At 39.8% G+C, this 21,917-nt stretch overlaps 1 protein-coding gene across 3 annotated transcripts in view; it reads left to right on the forward strand.

Annotated features, from left to right (window-relative positions):
- The window catches only part of KLHL32 (kelch like family member 32), a 244,095-nt gene that overhangs the window by 148,895 nt on the left and 73,283 nt on the right, over positions 1–21,917 (forward strand). For 2 of the 3 annotated variants that reach the window (XM_056566148.1, XM_056566147.1), the window contains one exon: positions 21,471–21,686. In XM_056566148.1, the coding sequence (XP_056422123.1) occupies positions 21,471–21,686 (216 nt within the window). Of the gene's footprint in view, positions 1–20,928; positions 21,031–21,470; positions 21,687–21,917 lie in introns of those variants that run through there. The other variant, XM_056566149.1, reaches the window with a different exon arrangement.

Genomic DNA, 21,917 nt, shown 5'->3' on the forward strand with positions numbered 1-21,917 from the left:
CAGCGTTGTACTATCTGTGCCAGAATATTCTGCCTTGTAAATTATTCAGTCATTTATCACTAGCTAACTCACATTGGTACCCATTAAATAATACAAACGGCCTGCAGAGTGAAGCACTCTATAACTGGATTATATAACATTTAAAGCATACCCTTAAAGGGTAACTCTCATTAAAATTAATTTTTGCTATTGCACTCCTTATGGTAAATAAAAAAATATTTCTAATATACTTTGTTTTAAAAAAATGAAATTTTCTATGTTTTATTTGTGCCTAAAAAGCTCAAGAGCACATTTCCCCCCATCTTATACACAGACTTTAGACCGAAGCCCAAACACAGGAAGTGCCGTCTGGAGTGCTGAGGGGTGTGTGTCCAGCCTCATCCAATCCTAGCTCCTCTCACACTAAACTGCCATATGCTGTTGGTTGGACCCCCCCCCCCCCCCCCTCAGCACTCCAGACGGCACTTCCTGTGTTTGAACTTCGGTCCAAAGTCTGTGTATGAGATGGGGGGAAATGTGCTCTTGAGCTTTTTAGGCACAAATAAAACATAGAAAATTTCATTTTTTTAAAACAAAGTATATTAGAAATATTTTTATTTACCATAAGGAGTGCAATAGCAACTTTTAAAATTATTTTTGAATTTTTCACAAAAAATGCTGCATGTATCAACAAAAATATAGTATATAAAGTACAATAGGTGATGAAAAAACAATCAGTAAAAGCATTCCAAAGTTATTATAACTTAAAGAGACACATGCCGGATTTGAAAAATGACATCACATCCCGCCCCCTCAATGCAAGTCTAAGACTTGCATTGAGGGGGTGGGGCGTGATGTAGTGAGGGGGCTGGGCTATGACATCACGAGCTGCCGACGCTGGCTCCAGCATTCGGAATAGTTTGTTCCAAATGTTGAGCAGTGGAGTACCCCTTTAAGGTAAAAACAGCTGGCATCCTTAAGGAGTCAATAACTTTTTGATTATTTTTTGTTTGTTTGTTTTTTGTTTTATTTTACGCTCGTTTACCAGACAGGTATTAAAAATAGTGGTAACTTAAAGGGGTTATTCAGGAAAAATCTTTTTTTTATATATATTAAATGGCTCCAGAAAGTTAAACAGATTTGTAATTTACTTCTATTAAAAATATTAATCCTTTCAGTACTTATGAGCTGCTGAAGTTGAGTTGTTCTTTTCTGTCTAAGTGCTTTCTGATGACACATGTCTCGGGAACCGCCCAGTTTAGAAGCAAATCCCCATAGCAAACCTCTTCTACTCTGTGCAGTTCCCTAGACAAGCAGAGATGTCAGCAGAGAGCACTGTTGCCAGACAGAAAACAACAACTCAACTTCAGCAGCTGATAATTATTGAAAGGATTAAGATTTTTTAATAGAAGTAACTTACAAATCTGTTTAACTTTCTGGAGCCAGTTGATATAAAAAAAAGTTTTTCCCTGGAATACACCCCTTTAATAATGAGTTATGACTAAAGTGAAGCCAAATATTATAACTAATGACTTGATAGCAGATTGCTTCTTTCTAACCATCTAGATCATATTGGTATCTTGGTGAGTAAACTGCTGTTTTGGAATTATCTTTGATCTTGGTATTTGAAGCAGAAGCGGGGCTGATCTTTTGTCAGTTGCAGTTGTCAGTTGTCAGTGCACTCCCAGGATCTCCATGATGAAACTGTACATCATGGGGCAGTATTGAACAGCTGCTCATGATATACATTTTTATCATAGCTTTTCAGGGGGGTAAATCTGATAATAATTACATTTTGAATCGTGTAATTGTATCTCCTACGGGATCCAAGATATGAGAACAGTATTGTTACACTGATTTCCTTTCTCATTTGGATATATATATATATAAATATATATATATATATATATATACATATATATATATATATATATATACATACATACACACTGTTCTGATTTTAATAACTAGGTTTAATCCTTAGACTAAACAGCTGGAGCCGCAAATGACTGTAGCGCAGTTATTGATGGCTGAGCTTGGCAGTCACATTTCTAAGCTATGTACACTTTTATTCTGTCTTAATTATGCATTCATTAAAAGCTTTTTGTACTCAACTGAACAAAGTAAATATTTTCTTGATCTCTGTAGTGTGCTCCCAGACTGTAGATTTGCACAGCAGGGCCCTGATAATATGAATAAATTGTATTTCCCCAAGGAGATTATCTTTCAAAGGCAGTTGTATAGAAGTGCAGTTATTTTATGTGGTTCTTCTTGGGCTTCCTTGCCATAAGAAACATGCTTATCTTTGTTTACTTATGATCAAGTTTAATTCATTAATTTGTTTTTGTCTGTTTGGAAGTGATACAAATCCTTCTATATCTCGGTTGTGTTATCTACATTCACTCAGGGAGGTATAGGCGATGAGAATGGACGTTTGGGCCTGGCACGCTTAGGTACATGTCTTAAAGTGTTTTATTTATTAAGCTTCTCCTCTTCTTCTTAATGAAATGTCTTATGTTGTTACACATATGTTACACAAATACTGCTTTGATACTACTTGCACTGAGACGTCACCGACTTAATACAGGACAAGAGCATACACTAGCCACAGCTGTTAAAAAGATGCAATTTAATCCTCAAACAATACAAATATCTAAATAGGGGGGACATGTAGCATTTTTGGTATTGTTTTCTCCATTTTATGCATTCTTGAAAAATGTACTTTAAGCATGTCTTATAGACTATAGTTACATATAAATGTGTACAGATATGTTTAGTATTGATAGCAAAAAATAAATAATAATAATAATACTGATAACATATAATAATAATAACAAGAAGAATGCTTCTAACATTTTGTTACAATGTTTTACAACTTGTTGAAAATAAATACATTTATTATAATAATAATTATTATGATTATTATTAGTAATATTATTATTATTAATAAATAATAATAATAAAAAATGACAGCCTTTATGACTATTTCTATTTGTGGCATTTAATTATTCCCAGTGGGTTTGAAAATTGCAATCTACTTTCTGACCATGTCCTTACAAGCAAACGTTTGTTGGTTTGTCTTAACCTACTAATACTTAAAGGAGAACTCCAATAAATATTTTTTTTTCTAATCCCTTATGCCCAGGCCCAGAAAAAAAATATTTTAAAATAAACATTTTGGCTTTTGGTGCCCAACACATAGCACTGAGGCTGAGCTAATTGTTGGCTGCAGCAATGTCTCACCTCGGCCGGTGATAGGCTGAGTGATGGTGTCAGGTAATGGGTCTGAGACAATGATATTGGCAGCACCAGGTGAGCAGTGAAAGGTAAGTTATTGTTTATTATTTTATTTTGGCAGCCTAGGCATAAGGGATAAAAAATAAAAAAAAATCACTGGATCACTGGTGTTCTCCTTAAATCCTATTTTCCCTGCAAAGCATAGTTAATTTGGATTAGCCTTGCTACCTCAGAGCCCCAAATATTGGGTGCACATAAGAGTACTTTATTGTCATCTTTTAACAGGTATCCTTAAAGCAGTGGTATACAAAGTATAGGGGACCAATATCACACCTTTATTTTCCCTTGATGAGCCCTTGAAGAAGAATATATATATATATATATATATATATATATATATATATATATATATATATATATATATATATATTAACTATAACTATAATATTAAAAACACTAATAGGTAAAGTGAATAACATTAAAGGGTACTCCTGATGGCAATATTTTGTCCCCTCATGGCCAGACCAACTGTATTGTAATATACGCTTCTAACTTGCATATGGCTATTTTCTCTGTTTGGAAATGCTTCCATCATCTGTCCTCTCTGTCTCCACTCTCCCTCCCCCTCCCAACAGAGACAGAGATCATGTGACATTTTGTACTGGCTTTCAGAGTCTTCACCTTGTAAGCCACACACCTTTATGCCATCATACTGACAAACCACACTCCCTTTCTAACATTGTATAACCAAGCCTACCCCCTCTATCATAGCTCATCAAGCCACGCTCATTTCTGACACCATAATGGCAAGCCTAATCCTTTCTGAGTGATCAATACTGGGAAATGTAGTTTTAATAGAGTGTGCAGGAAGGATGAGAGAGTACATGGAGCAGTGGACATAGGAGGATGGTGCACCCTGAATGGTGCCAGAAACAAGCCAGGGGAACTATGTAATTACATCCCACACCATGTGGAGCACTTTTTTTTTTTTAAAGGGGTTGTGCGCTGCCCTGCCTTTCGGAGCTTCGCACGCAGCGTCCGGAAGTCCATTATTCCGAACGCTGTGTGGGGGCTTCCGTGTTCGCGGCCGCCGGGTGTGACGTCACGCCCGGCCCCCTCGTGGCGTCATGCCTGCCCCCTCTACCAAAGTCTATGGGAAGGGGGCGTGACAGCGGTAGCGCCCCCTTCCCATAGACTTTCATTGAGGGGGCAGGCATGACATCACGAGGGGGCCGGGCGTGACGTCACGCCCGGCGGCCGCGAACACGGAAGCCCACACACAGCGTTCGGAGTAATGCACTCCCGGACGCTGCGTGCGGAGCTCCGAAAGGCAGGGCAGCGCACAACCCCTTTAAGTCATTGGATAGCCCCTTTTATTATTTTTTTACCATGATATGTATTAATTGGAAGATATATATTACACAGTCCATAGCAACCAATCCAATCGCTTCTTTCATTTTCAACAAGGCCTCTGAAAAATCAAAGAAGCAATCGGATTAGTTGCTATGGGCAATTTTTCCTTTGCACAGGTTTTGATTAATCTCCCCCTATGTGTCTAAAGTAGAAGCAAATGCGAAAATTTTGACTGACTTTGATAAGGGACAAACTGTGATAGCTAACAACAATGTCAGAGCCCACAGTGTCTTGCTTCTTTCATTTTTGAAAAGGTCTCTGAAAAAAAGAAAGAAGCAATCTGATTGGTTGCTATGGGTAACTCAGCAATTTTTCCTCTGGAAAGGTTTTGATAAATCTCCCTCAAAGTGCTTACAATGGCCATATAAGCAGTAGGACTGAACCATTGAATGGCAAAAGAAAAAAGTAGTCTGGCCTGATAAACCACATTTTCTTTTCCATCATGTTGATAATCAGCTGCATATACATTGCTTTTGTGGGAAGAGATGGCACCAGGACAGGGGCATTGTGATGCTCTGGTCAATGTTCGTCTGGGAAACCTTTGGTCCTTGCATTCATGTGGTTGCTACTTTGACAAGCACCTAAACATTGTTTAAGACAATGTACACCTCTTCATGGCAACTGTATCCTCAATTGACAAGATAATGCTCTACCATACTGTAGAAATCGTTCAGGAAAAGTCATTTACAGTCATGGCTGTAAATGTTGGCACTCCTGAAATTATTTGAAAGTATTTCTCACAGAAAAGGATTGCTGTAACATGTTTTGCTATACACATGTTTATTCTCTTTGTGTGTATTGGAACTAAACCAAAAAAAGTGAGGGAAAAAAGCAAATTGGACATAATGTCACACCAAACTCCAAAAATGGTCTGGACAAAATTATTGGCACCCTTTCAAAATTGTGGAAAAATAAGATTGTTTCAAGCATGTGATGCTCCTTTAACCCCTTAAGGATGGTCTATAACTCGGGATCACGCTGTGACCTCGCGTCATAGCGGGTCGGTCCCGATGGTTAATGAAAGCCGGGACCCTGGGCTAATAGCGTGCGGCACCGATCGTTGTGCTGCGTGCTATTAACCCTTTAGATGCAACATTCAAAGTTGATCGCCGCGTCTAAAGTAGCAAAAATACACTTGCGGCAGTTTAGTTGGGCAGATCGGGACCATCGCGGTGAAAACGCGAAGTCCCGATCAGCTAGAGCGCTAGCGGATGATCCGTTACCTGCCTCCGATGAGCCCGATCAAAGATTGATTGCTCCAAGCCTGAAATCCAGGCTTGAGTAATTGACCTCCGATAACACTGATTATTGCCATGTTATTGCATGGCAGTGATCTGTGTAGAATATCAGTGTGTGCAGTGTTATAGTCACTAGAGGGGGAAAAATGCTAATAAAGATCATTTAACCCTTTCCCTATTAAAAGTAAGAATCACCCCCTTTTCCCCTTTAAAAAAAAACTGTGTTAATAAAAAGAAACATATGTGGTATCGCCGCGTGCGGAAATGCCTGAACTATCAAAATATATCATTAACTAAACCACACGGTCAATGGCGTACGAACAAAAAATTCCAAAGTCCAAAATAGCTTATTTTTGATCACTTTTTATATCATGAAAAAATGAATAAAAAGCAATCAAAAAGTCTGATCAATGGTACCGCTAAAAGCTTCAGATCACGGCGCAAAAAATGAGCCCTCATACTGCCCCGAACGAGTTAAAATAAATAAGTTATAGGGGTCAAAAGATGACCATTTTAAACTTATTCATTTTCCTGCATGTAGTTATGATTTTTTCCAGAAGTACGAAAAAAATCAAACTTATATAAGTAAGGTATCATTTTAATCATATGGACCTACAGAATAAATATAAGGTGTCATTTTTACCGAAAAATGTACTGGGTAGAAACTGAAGCCCCAAAAATTTGCAAAATGGCATTTTTTCTTCAATTTTGTCGCACAATGAATTTTTTCCTGTTTTGCTGTGGAAACTGCAAAGTAGAATTGGTGGTGCAAAACGTAAGCCATAATATGGAATTTTAGGTGCAAATTTAAAAGGGTTATGATTTTTAAAAGCTAAGGAGGAAAAAATGAAAGTGCAAAAACGGAAAAACCCTGAGTCCTTAAGGGGTTAAACTCACCTGGGGCAAGTAACAGGTGTGGGCAATATAAAAATCACACCTGAAAGCAGATAAAAAGGAGAAAAGTTCACTTAGTATTTGCATTGTGTGTCTGTGTGTGCCACACTAAGCATGGACAACAGAAAGAGGAGAAGAGAATTGTCTGAGGACTTGAGAACCAAAATTGTGGAAAAATATCAACAATCTCAAGGTTGCAAGTCCATCTCCAGAGATCTAGATTTGCCTTTGTCAAAGGTGTCAATGTAGGATGGTGGATAAGCAGATGGTGGAAAAGTAGCCCCAAACAAGTTCCAAAGATATTCAAGCTGTCCTGCAGGCTCAGGGAGCATCAGTGTCAGCATGAACTATCCGTCAACATTTAAATGAAATGAAACACTATGGCAGGAGACCCGGGAGGACCCTTCTGCTGACACAGAGACATAAAAAAGCAAGAAATCCTTCTGGGAAAGCATCTTGTGGACAGAGGAGACCAAGATAGAGCTTTTTGGTAAAGCACATCATTCTACTGCCAACAAAGAAAAGAACGCAGTACCTACAGTGAAATATGGTGGAGGTTCAATGATGTTTTGGGGTTATTTTGCTGCCTCTGGCACTGGGTGCCTTGAATGGGTGCAAGGCATCATGAAATCTGAGGATTACCAACAGATTTTGGGTCGCACTGTACAGACCAGTGTCAGAAAGCAGGATTTGCATCCGAGATCTTGGGTCTTCCAGCAGGACAATGACCCCAAACATACGTCAAAAAGCACCCATAAATGGATGGCAACAAAGCGCTGGAGAGTTCTGAATAGGCCAGCAATGAGTCCAGATCTAAATCCAATTGAACACCTGTGAAGGGATCTTAAAATTGCTGTTGGGAAAAGGCACCCTTCCAATAAGAGAGACCTGGAGCAGTTTTCAAAGGAAGAGTGAGCCAACATTCCGACTGAGAGGTGTAAGAAGCTTATTGATGTCTATAGGAAGCGACTGATTTCAGTTTTTTTTTCTCCAAAGGGTGTGCAACCAAATATTAAGTTAAGGGTGCCAATAATTTTGTCCAGCCCATTTTTGGAGTTTGGTGTGACATTATGTCCAATTTGCTTTTTTTCCTCCCTTTTTTGGTTTAGTTCCAATACACACAAAGGGAATAAACATGTGTATAGCAAAACATGTGTTACTGCAATCCTTTTCTTTGAGAAATACTTCAGGGGTGCCAACATTTACGGCCATGACTGTACTTGGACACCTCCAATTTTTCCAGACCTCAATCTAACTTAGCATTTATGGGGTGTGCTGAAAAAAAGTTTGATCCATAGATGTAACCAGCACCAAATTTATAGTTAGAGTTAAATGCACTGTATCTGTAGCACACTTTGCAAGGACCAGGGTCATCAGGAGTCTGTATTCCTTGCTTAGATTTCATGGTGCCCTACTCTATTAGTGTAGGGTGCAATGGAAACAGGAGCAGAGACCGAGTCCCTGCTTCTGGAGTATGCTACCAATTTTCAAACTTGACGCAGAGTGCCTGGCTCAGTGACTCTAGAGATGTCCTTGCGGCTGCAATCCAGACAACCTTGAAGCCCCCTCTCTGTCTACTGATCCAAATTTCAGTTACTGTAGCATAACCATGTAGTGATGCCCAAAGTGATACTTATGAAAGGCTGGACAGATTTGCCAATGTGCTAAACATAATTCTCAACTTCCGTATGGAGTCCCTACTTTACATCTTAAAAGGCTTAAAGGAAATCTGTCATCAGTGTCATCTGCACTAGCCTGTCGGTACAGACAGATAGTGCAGGTGATGCTGATGACAAAGATACTTACTTGATTCTGTTTAATGCTGTGGTTCTCCTGCAATTTTCCACCGTATCTTCATTTCTGGGGCCAACTTGGAGCATAGGCGGAGCTTAATGACGTCTTCACTGCTGTTCTCTACTGTGTCCTGCTGCTAGCAAACAGCAGCGGTGATGTCACTAAGCTCTGCCCATGCTCCAAGTTGGGCCCTGGATGCAAGATAAGGCAGAAGATTGCAGAAGCAGCACGGAAGGGGACCAGTTAAGTATCATTGTCACCACTGTCACCTACACTACCTGTTTGACACTGATGACAGATTTCCTTTAAAGCGTACCCGCCAGATCCAACAAAATTTTTTTTTCACTCAGTACCTAATCCTGACAATGTACATCTAATTTTTATGTGTCTAGCACCTTTTTTTTTACTTTTTTATTAGACTTTTAATTTAGCTCACTAGTCTGAATTCCTCTCAAAGGGAGGGGGTGTGGCCTCACTGTGCAGGTCTCCGCCCCCTCCCTCAGTATGCTGTCTGCTCACATCTCCCCTAGCATTAGCAAAACTACAACTCCCAGCTTGTCCTCACTGACAGTAGCGGGACACAAGCTGACAGTGGGAGGATTTTTCCTCTAGCTGTGAGCCCTGCATTCATAGCTGTCAATCAAGGAAGTCTGTCTATGACATAGGTGATGATGATTGGACACAGCAGGACTAGTATGTGTCCAAGCAGGCGGGGGGGGGGGGGGGGGGGCAGTTGTTTGACTGGCTTTTTCAGTATGAAATACTGAAATTTTTTTAATGAAATCAATTGCAAAACCTATTGGTTCTACATGCTTTACAACATATCAAAAGTTTTTGTATCTGACAGTGCCCATTTAAGTATTTTTTTTTCTAGTGTCTGAAGGACACCTTCAGAGGGTCACAAGTATTTTGGTAGCATAATGATGATTTGCACATTATTATTTAGTTGGTTTTAATATTTTCAATGCTATAAAAATGTTATTTTTTCTGTCATAAAAAGTAGAAGAGAAGGCAGCTTTGATAGAGCTGGCAATCTAACGTGACCATATTATGACAAGTATGGTTTAAAGACAATTAAGAAAATTCATTTACTATATAGTTTTTACATTTTAATGTTCTGATTTTCAGCCTAACATAGAATAAGTGCATTAAGATTTGTGTTGCAATGTTTCTGTTACTCATATTATAGTAATTATTAAATGAGAGACCAAGCACATTTCACATTGTGTAAATTAGTGACTAATATTGAAATGCATGTGCATGACTTATCAAAGTGAAAAGAGGAAATGGAGTTGATGTATGAATGATAATTTATCAGTCTGCTCAATTAGGAATAAATACTTTTTCTATGTGCCATAGAATTAATGGGCCAATCCACATTCACACTTGCTTTTTTACCTTATTAAGCATATGCTAAATTTTTCCAGTTTTCTAGATAATGAGCGCCAACATTTAGTTCTTGCCCTGGACGTAACACTTGATATAATGTCATTAGGACCCCAGTCTGTGAGAAATATTGATGTTAATGTTACCTCCTCTAATTTATGGGAATAATGGACAGGCATAATGGTTTAGCCACAGTGATGACCCTTTGTGTAATATAAGTATATGTAATAACACTTATTGTAAGCTGCTGATGGTTCATATCACAATTCCATTTAAGAAAGATGGTCTGCTTATCATTTTCAGTAATATGCTTTATATTTCTCACTTATGAGAACTAAAATGTAATACTATTATTTAAACTTTTTAAATTATTTGATTTAAAAATTGTATTAAATTGAAATCAGCAAAAAAAAAAAAACCTCCGACAGCAATGGATAGATAAATCTAAATGGCTACCCGCTCACATTTAGGATTTTTCCTGTTTGAAAAGAAAAACCTGAACATCATATCATTATTCCAGCATTCTGGACTTCTTGTAAGCCAGAGCTATGGGCTGACCAGTACTCCTAAGTGGTATTGTGATTTGGACACTGTCTATTTAGAATAGACTGCCCCTTTAGGGGTGTGATCATTTGCCCTTATAACAGCAACAGTGCAGTCCAGCTGCCAGGTAAATATGTGGCGTCCTATTACAGTTTTTATTTATAAATTCATCTTTATTTATTGACATAGATATAATAATCTAATGTCACAATAGTTCATAATAGTCTTTATTCCAAGGCAGAGTTCCCTTCCTTAGCAGAGTTTTATTGTAACAAAGTCACATAAAGTCTTTACCGATTGGTAGAGTTCCGATGTTCCAATGTGATGTTGTTTCAGTAGTGTTTGTTTTTATGCTTTTTTAAATTTTTTATAAATTGCGTTTATTTTTAAAAAGGATGCGCAATGGAGGGAACGAGACACGTAGCAAATAATTACCCACATCCTAGGGAAAAGGAGCATACTTGCACAAAAATGTTTTTTTTTTTTTTCTGAAAAATAAATTTTATTATTTCATTTTGCAGTTTACAAAGTTAAAGAGCAAATCCTCCAATACAAATTTCATAACTATACATAGAGTAACCCCCCCCCCCCCCACCCAGCCTTCCCCTTCCCAGTCCTACATACATTTCTCATTTTGAGGGCCGGGAGACAGGAGGACAGGTAACAGCCAAATAACCATCAATTCCCCCTTCCCGTATAAATCTCACTCATATACTCGGCTGTCTAGTTGTTACCTTTTAATACCTTGTCTTTCGATATCTCCCTTACAAGCTCCATCACTCCTATTCAACCTGTCCCCCTAGCTCCCCGCCCCCTCACATTTAAAAAAATAAAAACCTCTCTCTCCCCTCCCCCCTTACAATATAACCTTCTATCCTCTTCATGTTATTGTACCAATCAAGACAACTCGGAATCCTTAGGGAGATCCAATTTTTAACAATTGACCATCGAGCATAGAATAGCATTCTTAAACATCTTTGTTTTTCCTTTTGTCTGGCCTTTAAGCCTGAATCATCACCCAGAACAGCCAACAGAGGGGAAAACTCCATGCATACACCAGTTATCTCCTTAATTCTACAAAATATTTCTCACCAATATTTAACAATCTCAGGGCAGCTCCAGGTGTAATTGGCCCGCCTTCTCCATATCACATCTGCTACAGTTACTTCCTCTTCTTATACCTATCCTTTCCAAAAAAACAAGGGGGAGATTTATCAAAACCCGTGAAGAGAAAAATTTGCCCAGCTGCCCATAGCAACCAATCAGATCACTTCTTTCATTTTTAACCAGGCCTCTGCAAAATGAAAGAAGCAATCTGATTGGTTGCTATGGGCAACTGGGCAACTTTTCCTCTGCACAGGTTTTGATTAATCTCACCCAAGGTGTATAGTAAAGTCTACATACAATATTCAATTGTGTTAATCTATAATTCAAATTTGGAGATACCAGATTAATATTTTTCCGTACAATATTCCATTTTATTATTATACTGGAACCAATCTCCTCTTGCCATTGTTGAAAGCTCTTATGGGACAATTTATTTTTAGTCAGACTGACCAAGGCTCTATACACATACGATATGTATTTTTCCCTAATCTTGCCACCCATTATTTCCACCGATTATTTTCCTTATAATTTCAGGGTAAACTGAACATATATAACCTCCTTTGTCAATAAACTCAAGAAACACCTTTTTTAAACCATATATTCCAACCATCCACCCGCCTTTAGATTAAATTCTTCTTTCAACTCTTTTATCATGATGATGTCACAATACAGCGTGACTTTATTTATAGGATTTGTTCTATTTTGATGATTATCTATGCACCTGTATTATGTTGCATTGTCATGTTGCCACAGTAGTGTTTGATTTTAGTCATTGGTATAATTCTTATCATCTTATCATTAAGATTTTTATATAGAAGTAAATTACAAATCTATTTAACTTTTTGGCCACAGTTGATTTGATAAAATGTGTTTTCCACCAGAGTACCCCTTTAAAGATTTTCATTATTATAATGTCACATTAGAGCTTGACTTTATTAATTGTTTTTGTTCTATTGTGGTGTCTTTTTTCCTAGACTGAATTCCATGTAGATTCTTACATTAATGTTTATTTTCCTAGTCAATATTTTATTGTGATATCACAATAGTGTTTGCCTTCACTCATAGGCAGTGTTGCATTGTCATGATTTCATAACAGACCTGGTTTTTATTCTTAGGCAGAGTGACATTCTGATGATAGCAGAACATTATTTGTCTTTATACCTTTGTTGTGTTGCTTTGTGATCATGTGAAAATAGGTTTTACTTTTGATGTGTGATATTGTGATATGCCGTATCAGTGTTTCTCTTTATTTCCTAGCACATTTCCATTAATATAGACAAATATGGCTTTATTTATTAACTTAGGTCTAATGCTCTGCTATTAAAATAGTGTTTAATAGTCCCTTCAGTCCTTGCCTGTGTTACATTGTGTTGATGTTACAGACGTGTTTGTTTTTATTCTCTTAGCAGCATTCCATTGTGAAATGTGATACAATTCCAAACCAAATGTCTTGATACTCTGGTTGCATTTTATTGTGATCACGTCACAATAGTGCTTGTCTTTTAGAGTTCCATTGTGATGTTGTTAAAATAATGTTTGTCTTCATGGCAAGACATTATTTTATTGCAATGTTGTCTTTCCTTCAATAGGCAGGGTTTAGTTGTGACAAAAGAGGCATAACACTTTTATTTTTCCACCCACAAACCCATTGGAGGGCTTGTTTTTTGCGCAAGCAATTGTACTTTGTATTGACACTTTATTTTACCATAAAATGTACAGCGAAACTAAAAAAACTTGGGGGACATTTATCATCGTTGCTTTGGTAAGCAAGTTCTGTAGTCATTTTTTTCTTGCTATATTTTTTGCTTATGTATGACATATTTATCATACTATCACAGAGGGTTGATAAATTTGGCTTACATGAGCAAAAACCAAGAAATCACTTTTAAATACCATTTTTTTTAGCACACATAAGCAAAAAACAAATAATGACTACAGAACACCACTATGCAGCGTTGAAAAAAAATTAGCATATATATATATATATATATATATATATATATATATAATGTGTGTGTGTTTATTACATTTTTTTAACACTGTTTTTTCTCCCTAAATGTACTTTGTTACTTCTTCTACAGATCCGTGTATCCTGTGGACTCCTTCGTATTCGGTGGACTACTTCGACGACCAGCATTTTTCTTTGCTTGATGTTAATAAAATGGTTAACGAGGGCTTGTGGGGGATATATTATAATAATTTTTTTTTAAAACCTGTTGTGTTTTTTTTTTTTTTACTTACTGGACAGGCTTAGTAGTGGAAGCTGTCTTACAGACGGAGTCCATTACTAAGCCGGGCTTAGCGTTAGCCACAAAAACAGCTAGCGCTAACCCCCAATTATTACCCCAGTACCCAACACCACAGGGGTGCCGGGAAGAGCCGGTACCAACAGGCCCGGAGCGTCAAAAATGGCGCTCCTGGGCCTAGGCGGTAACAGGCTGGCGTTATTTAGGCTGGGAAGAGCCAGTAACAATGGTCCTCGCCCACCCTGGTAACGTCAGGCTGTTACTGTTTGGTTGGTATTTGGCTGAGAATAAAAATAGGGGGACCCTATGTGTTTTGTAAAAAATATTTAATTATTTATTTACACAAAAAAAAACACATAGGGTCCCCCATATTTTTATTCTCAGCCAAATACCAACCAAACAGTAACAGCCTGACGTTACCAGGGTGGGCGAGGACCATTGTTAATGGCCCTCCCCAGCCTAAATAACGCCAGCCTGTTACCGCCTAGTCCCAGGAGCGCCATTTTTGACGCACCGGGCCTGTTGATACCGGCTCTTCCCAGCACCCCTGTGGCGTTGGGTACCGGGGTAATAATTGGGGGTTAGCGCTAGCTGTTTTTGTGGCTAACGCTAAGCCCAGCTTAGTAATGGACTCCGTCTATAAGACAGCTTCCACTACTAAGCCTGTCAAGTAAAGTAAGGAAAAAAACACAACAGGTTTATAAAAAAATTTTATTACAAAAAACACTCCCCCACAAGCCCTCGTTAACCATTTTATTAAAATCAAACAAAGAAAAACGCTGGTCATCGAAGTAGTCCACCAGATCCGAAGGAGTCCACATGATACATGGATCTGAAATGAGAAGAAAAAAAAAATGGGTTAGTACATTTATTATCACCTGCTCGCACATCTCCCGCCCCGCACGACTACAACTCCCAGCATGCCCTTACAGTAACGACATGCTGGGAATTGTAGTTGTGTGGTGCAGGAGATGTGTGGGCAAGTGACAAGCTTGTCCCCTGCCCCCAGCTGCAGGACTACAACTCCCAGCATGCCCTTACAGTAAGGACATGCTGGGAGTTGTAGTCCTGCAGCTGGGGGCAAGGGACAAGCTTGTCATTCGCCTGCACTGCACAACTACAACTCCGAGCATGTCCTTACAGTGAGGGCATGCTGGGAGTTGTAGTCCTGCAAAGGGAGCCCGGGCACACACACACAGAGAGTCACACACAGTCACACACACACAAACACACACAGAGTCACACACAGACAGTCACACACAGACAGTCACACACAGACAGAGACACACAGACAGAGATAGAGACAGAGAGACAGACACACACACTCACCCATCCAGCGCAGCGATCCTTCTCTCCGGCGCCCTGCGAGTGACGTCACTGACGGAGGGACGTCAGGCCGGCGCAACCGAAGACGTGGGAGCGGAGGCCGGCGCAACCGAAGACGTGGGAGCGGAGGCCGGGAACAGTGCAGGTGAAGGCCGGGGGGGTTGCGGATGGGCACAGCACAGGTGAAGGCAGGTGGGGGGCGGGGGGGGGGGGGGGTGCTGATGGACCCCCCCCCCCCTGCCAGACTCCTATATCCCCTAATCATGTCACTGTTCCGGTCGGGTCCTGTGATTGGCTGCTGGTCCTGGCCAATTACAGGACCCAGCGGGATATGTGAAATGACAGCAGGGGATCTAGGAGTCTGCGGTGCCGGTATATGTTATAAGAAGCCCGGGCTGACGTTACAGTGCAGCCGCCCGGGCTCCTCATACGGCCTCCCCGCTACGCTCACTTATTAATGATGGGGACACTGATATACAACCCCCCCTTGTCTCCCGCCCACGCGGCTCAGCTCCCGCTGCTACAAGACTACAACTCCCAGCGTGTCCTCACTGTAAGGGCATGCTGGGACTTGTAGTCTTGCAACAGTTAGCAGACAGATGGGAGTTGTGTGGCGCTGGCAGGTGAGAGGGGGGATGTCCCTGACGTCCCTCCGTCAGTGACGTCACTCGCAGGGCGCCCGGAGAGAAGGATCGCTGCGCTGGATGGGTGAGTGTGTGTGTCTGTCTCTCTGTCTCTATCTCTGTCTGTGTGTCTCTGTCTGTGTGTGACTGTCTGTGTGTGACTCTGTGTGTGTTTGTGTGTGTGTGACTGTGTGTGACTCTCTGTGTGTGTGTGCCCGGGCTCCCTTTGCAGTGTAGCGAAGTGAGGGTAGCGGGGAGAAAGTATGTCGGAGCCCGGGTGGCAGTAGCTTTTCCTGCTCCATGTTGGAGCTGGAGTAAATTTAGTCAATTTTTACGGCCGTTGCGACATTTTATTGCGCAGCTGCGACTGTCGCAGTTAATAAATACCTGACTAAAGCAAATCCATTTCGAAAAATTAACTACATAAGCAAGTTTGAATTTTCTTGCTTTTCTTGTTCTTCACGCAAATTGTCGCACGAAAACACACGTAGTCGCAGTTGCGACAATTTTGCGACAATTATAGTAAAGAAAACCTGACTGAACCCCTTGATAAATGTCTGTCATAATTTTTTGGGGGAAATTGAAAATAATTTTCACAACTATTGAGGTTTTTTTTTGGGTTTTTTTTTGCAGTGCTTATGGCAAAAAATGACATGATGTCTTTATTCTGTAAGTCAATGTGATCAAAACAATACCCAATTTTAATCGTCTTTCTATTACTGTATTTCTTAAAAAGAAAGTCAAACTATTTTTTTTTGCATTAAAATGATGCCACTATTAGTGTTAGTGTTTGTAATTTTTTTCTTGTCATAGTTACATTCTGATGTTGTTGCAATACTGTTTATCTATCCCTAGGCAATTTTGCATTATAATGTCACAATAGAACTTTATTCGTCTGTTATGTTTCTTAGGCCAGGGGTTCTCAACCAGTGGTACATGTACCCCAAGGGGTACGCCAAGGGTTATGCGGGGGTACGGCAATTCGCTGACAAATACCAGCCATGCACCGGTCAGTATTTGTCAGTGCAGAGCGGGGATTGGACGCCGCAGTCGCCACGGCAGCTCACTATATTGTACTTAACGTGAGCTGCAGTGGCTGCCGGGCCTGATGTGTGACATTACTGAGGTTACGCAGAGGTGCTGGCACAGCGCAGAAGGATGTCACCATTATTTTGTGACAGAAGATAGTAACAAGAGAAATAGTGCCTGCGCTATTTCTCCCATTACTATCTTCCGTCACAAAATAACGGCCGTTATTAATAACGGGTTAAAAAGGATAATGTAAAAATCCCATAGACTATAGTGGGATTTTCTAACGGCTGTATAGGATTTTGTAACTGACGTTTTTCCAGCCCATTTTCAGATAGAACGTCGAACGGATCTTTAAAACAGAGTAATTTTGTAGTGTGAAAGAAGCCTAAGTCAACAATGAAATGTTATAAAGTTAGTCAAAAGTGTCTAAAGGTGTGCCAGATTTAACATACTGCACAAGCCACGGTGATAAATTTGGCACATTTAGTCTACTCGTAACATTTAAAATTTCAAATTATTATTAAATCTGCCCCTGAGTTCCACTATGATTGTGTAACAATACTGTTTGTCTTTTTTCCTAGGCAACGTCGATGTTACAGTAGTGTTTATGTTTGTTTCCTAGTTTTTTTTTGCTTTGTAATAATATCGCAGAAGAACTTGCATTCATACATTGGTCCTGTCTTGTATTCATGATGTCGCAGTAGTGTTTGTCTTTATTCTTTGGCAATTTGATCTTTTTCATCGATGTGTCATTTTATATTGATGGTTGTGTTCTGTTGTTTTATGTCACATTATTGCTTGTGCTTATTCTAGAGTTCCCTTGTGATGATATTACAAAATTGTGGTCTTTTTTACTTGACAAAGTTCTGGTGTGATTATGTCACAAAAGTGTTTGTTTTTATATAGGCAAAGTTCCATTTTAATAATGTCACAATGGTGATGTTTTTATTTTTTGGTAGTGTACTATTTTGATGTTGCAAAACATGTCTTTTTAAATCAACTGGTGCCAGAAAGTTAAATACCATATATACTCGAGTATAAGCCGAGGCCCCTAATTTCACCCCAAAAAAAACAGGAAAAGTTATTGACTCAACTATAAGCCTAGGGTGGGAAATACATCATCCAGACTCCCTTCATCATCACCGCCTGTCAATCCCTTCATCAGTGGTCTTAAACCTGCGGACCTCCAGATGTTGCAGAACTACAACTCCCAGCATGCCTGGACAGCCATCAGCTGTCCAGGCATGCTGGGAGTTGTAGTTTTGAAACCTCTGGAGGTCCGCAGGTTGAAGACCACTGCGGCCTTAGTCATCATCCAGCCCCCTCCCCCCCTTTTGTTTTGTACTCTCCAACCCTCGGCGGGAAGTTAGGGTGAGCTGGTCCGGGCCATCTATGCTGCGGGGACCGTCCGGTGGGGATGGTTAGTTGTTGCGGGCTGTCCATTTTAACCGGGGGGCCCTTTTCTCTGCGCTTCGGGACGTTGCCTTGACGACGACGCACAGGAACGTTCATGCGCAACGTCCCTGTGTGTCGTCGTCAAGGCAACGTCATTAGTCCGGGGCTGGGTCCGGAGCAGAGAAGAGGGTCCCCCAGGGAAAATGGACTGCCTGCAACGACTAACCATCCCCACCGGACGGTCCCTGCAGCATAGATGGCCCGGACCAGCTCACCCTAACTTCCCACCGAGGGGAGGTGAGTACAAAACAAAAGGGGGAAGGGGGGGGCTGGATGATGACGAAGGCCACAGTGGTCTTCAACCTGCGGACCTCCAGAGGTTTCAAAACTACAACACCCAGCATGCCCGGACATGCTGGGAGTTGTAGTTTTGCAACATCTGGAGGTCTGCAAGTTGAAGACCACTGAGAAGGGATTGACAGGTGGAGAGTTCACTCGAGTATAAGCCGAAGGGGGCATTTTCAGCACGAAAAATCGTGCTGAAAAATTCGGCTTATACTCGAGTATATACGGTAGATTTGTAAATTGCTTCTATTTAAAAATCGTAATCTGTTTGCTGTATACTATAGAGGAAGTTCTTTTCTTTTTTAATTTCCTTTCTGTCTGACCAGAGTGCTCTCTGCTGACACCTCTGTCCATTTTAGTACATTTTAACTGTCCAGATTAGAAGCAAATCCCCATAGAAAACCTATCCTGCTATGGACAGAGGTGTCAGCAGAGAACTTTCTCTGTACTAAACAAAGGATTTTATAGTATTCAATCTGTTAAGGGTGCAGGGCTTAGATGTATGCCCTGTGCCCGATGAGCAAATTTCATACCCGGTGGGTCCCTGCCATCAGCAGCCAGGACTCATGACTAATAAAAGACATTGCCAATTGGCCTGATGTTCGGCTTTAACCCTTTAGATGCTGCATTTACAGTGCATTGCAACTGTTAAAATGCAGGAAAAATCATTGCCAACTAGGTCAGGGAGCTGATCTGGACCACTACAACAAAATCACAGGGTCCCAATCAGCTGAGAGGACGAGTGCTCCGTCACTTCCGGTCAGCCTTCCAATACTGCAGGCAGCCTCAGCAGTGTGTAGTGATGGAGCGCAGATAACACTGATCCATTGTTCAGTGTTTGTGAACAAATAATTGCATATAATAGTCCCCAATAGGGACAAAAAAATTGTATAAAAAACATTTTTTTAAAAGATAATAAATGGGAATAAGCCCTTCCCTAATAAAAAATACCAATTGAAGATTTTTGGTCATTTATATACTAGGAAAAAAACCTGGCAAAAAAAAAGTGATCAAAGAGTCCCATCAAAACAAAACTGGTACCAATAAGAACTACAGATCACGACACAAATGTGAGCCCTCATACATCCCTGTATACATCAAAATAAAACTGTTATAGGGGTCAGAAGAGGATTATTTTAAGCATACTAATTTTTATACAATAAATTATATTTTTAACCAAAAAGTTCACTATGTAGAAACAGAAGCAAACGTTGCAAAATGGTAGTTTTTTTTATAATTCCTTCACACACACACACACACACACATATATATATATATATATATATATATATATTATTTATTTATTTTTTTAAGTTTAACCGTAGATTTGGTATTACACTAAGTGATGTGATTACAAAGTATAATTGGTAAAGAAAAAAAAAAAAAACAATCCTTCATATAGGTCTGTAGGTGAAAAACTAAAAGTGTTATGGTTATTAGAAGGCAAGGAAAATGCGCAAAAATCTGTGTGTCTGTAAGGGCTTAAAAAAACATGTCTGCTTTCTTCCAGCACCAGACTAACACCTGTATATGGGTTTGCTGACCTGTAATACCGCATACAACCTGTTGACACATATGGAAGAAAGCAGACATTGTTTTATAATAAAATATCTAATTTACAAGAGATTTTAATTCCCTTGCTACACAGTCTTGTTTTAGGTAACTTCTGCGAGTAACAATAGAAACATAGAATGTGTCGGCAGATAAGAACCATTTGGCCCATCTACTCTGCCCAATATTTTTAATACTATCTATAGTCCCTGACCCTACCTTATATACCTATCCCATACATGCTTAAACTCCTTCACTGTATTTGCAGCTACCACATCTGTCTCGTCTTTCTTCCAAGCTATACATGTTTAGGTCATTTAACCTTTCCTGTTAGTGTAATTCTGCAACCCTAGTATAATTCTGCAACAACTAGTTTAGTAGCTCTTCTCTGAACTCTCTCTAGAGTATCTATATCCTTCTGGAGATACGGCCTCCAGTTCAGCACCCAAACTCCAAGTGAGGTCTCACCAGTATTCTGTACAGCAGCATGAGCACTTCTCTCTTTCTACTGCTTATACCTCCCCCTATACACCCAAGCATTCTGCTAGCATTTCCTGCTCCTCTATTACATTGTCTGCCTACTGTCCAAATATTTAACAATAAAACTGTTACTATTTTCTTTCTTTTCTTTTATACCTTTTATGTTTCATGGTCTCTTGTACCTACACTGTAAAATAAAAATATAAAAAAAAAACTTGCAGCTAAGATCTATCATTTTATGTTTTTCTCTGCTAGGATTCTCTGCTAGGAATGCTTTTTATGCTTTATTACAATGAAGACTTTGATGAAGGTCAAGTTTTATCACAACCCTAGGCCTTAAAAATTCTCTGAGATAAATATGAAGCCAAGTATAAGCACAATTCCCATAGTTTATGGTGTATGCAACAAGCAAAATCAGCAAAATGTGTTGCATCCACTCAAGTGAGAAACTTATATTCTTCTACATCAAAGTATAACAAATATTCTCATCAGATAAGGGATATTCCAGTCCCTAGAACAGGATAAGGGATAAATGTCCGACCACTGGTGGTCTGACATTTGGCATCTCCTGAAATCTCTATAATGGGGTCCCAACTCATCCCACTGCATGAAGCAGTGGGTCAGCATGTGCTCCATGCATTGTCTATGGTAGTACTGGAGACACCGAAGTGCAGCGGGAAGAGGCAGGTCAAGTTCTGGAGATTGTGGTGGGCTTATAGATCAGACCCCCATGACCAGTCACCTATCCCTTATCCTGGGGAAGTACTGAAATACCCCTTATCCTGCCAGTAAATGAAAAGCTGAACCTAAAATAACATCATTTTTATTTTCCTCCACACCACTAAAGTGTTTTAACTTTCTATATTTCTTTTGTCTTTCAGGAATTAAATAGCTTTAATTACTTGGACCTGTATAAACTAGCTGACTTGTTTAATCTGACACCGCTGGAGACAGCAGTGGTGGACTTTCTAGTAAAGCACTTATCTGAACTTTTAAAAAGTCACCCAGAAGAAGTTCTTGCACTGCCCTTCCGTCTGCTCAGAGAGGTCCTGAAGAGTGACCAGCTAACATCACTTAGTGAAGAGCAAATTTGGCAGGTGAGTAGTGGTAAACAATTTTGAATGTATTGATCATCATCTGTCAGGGGGCCACTATACTTATTGGATGGTTGATTATGGTGAGTTCAGCTGACACATGTCTAACATGTATGGGGGCCCTAAGAAACTAGACACATTCTAGTTGTTTGTAGTTACGACAATATAGATCTAGTCATTTGTTAAATTATAAATTTTTTAATATTTAAAAGCTTTTATTGGTTAAACCCATAG

The sequence above is a fragment of the Hyla sarda genome, chromosome 3 (assembly GCF_029499605.1).
Source record: "Hyla sarda isolate aHylSar1 chromosome 3, aHylSar1.hap1, whole genome shotgun sequence".
In the NCBI taxonomy this organism is placed as follows: domain Eukaryota; kingdom Metazoa; phylum Chordata; class Amphibia; order Anura; family Hylidae; genus Hyla; species Hyla sarda.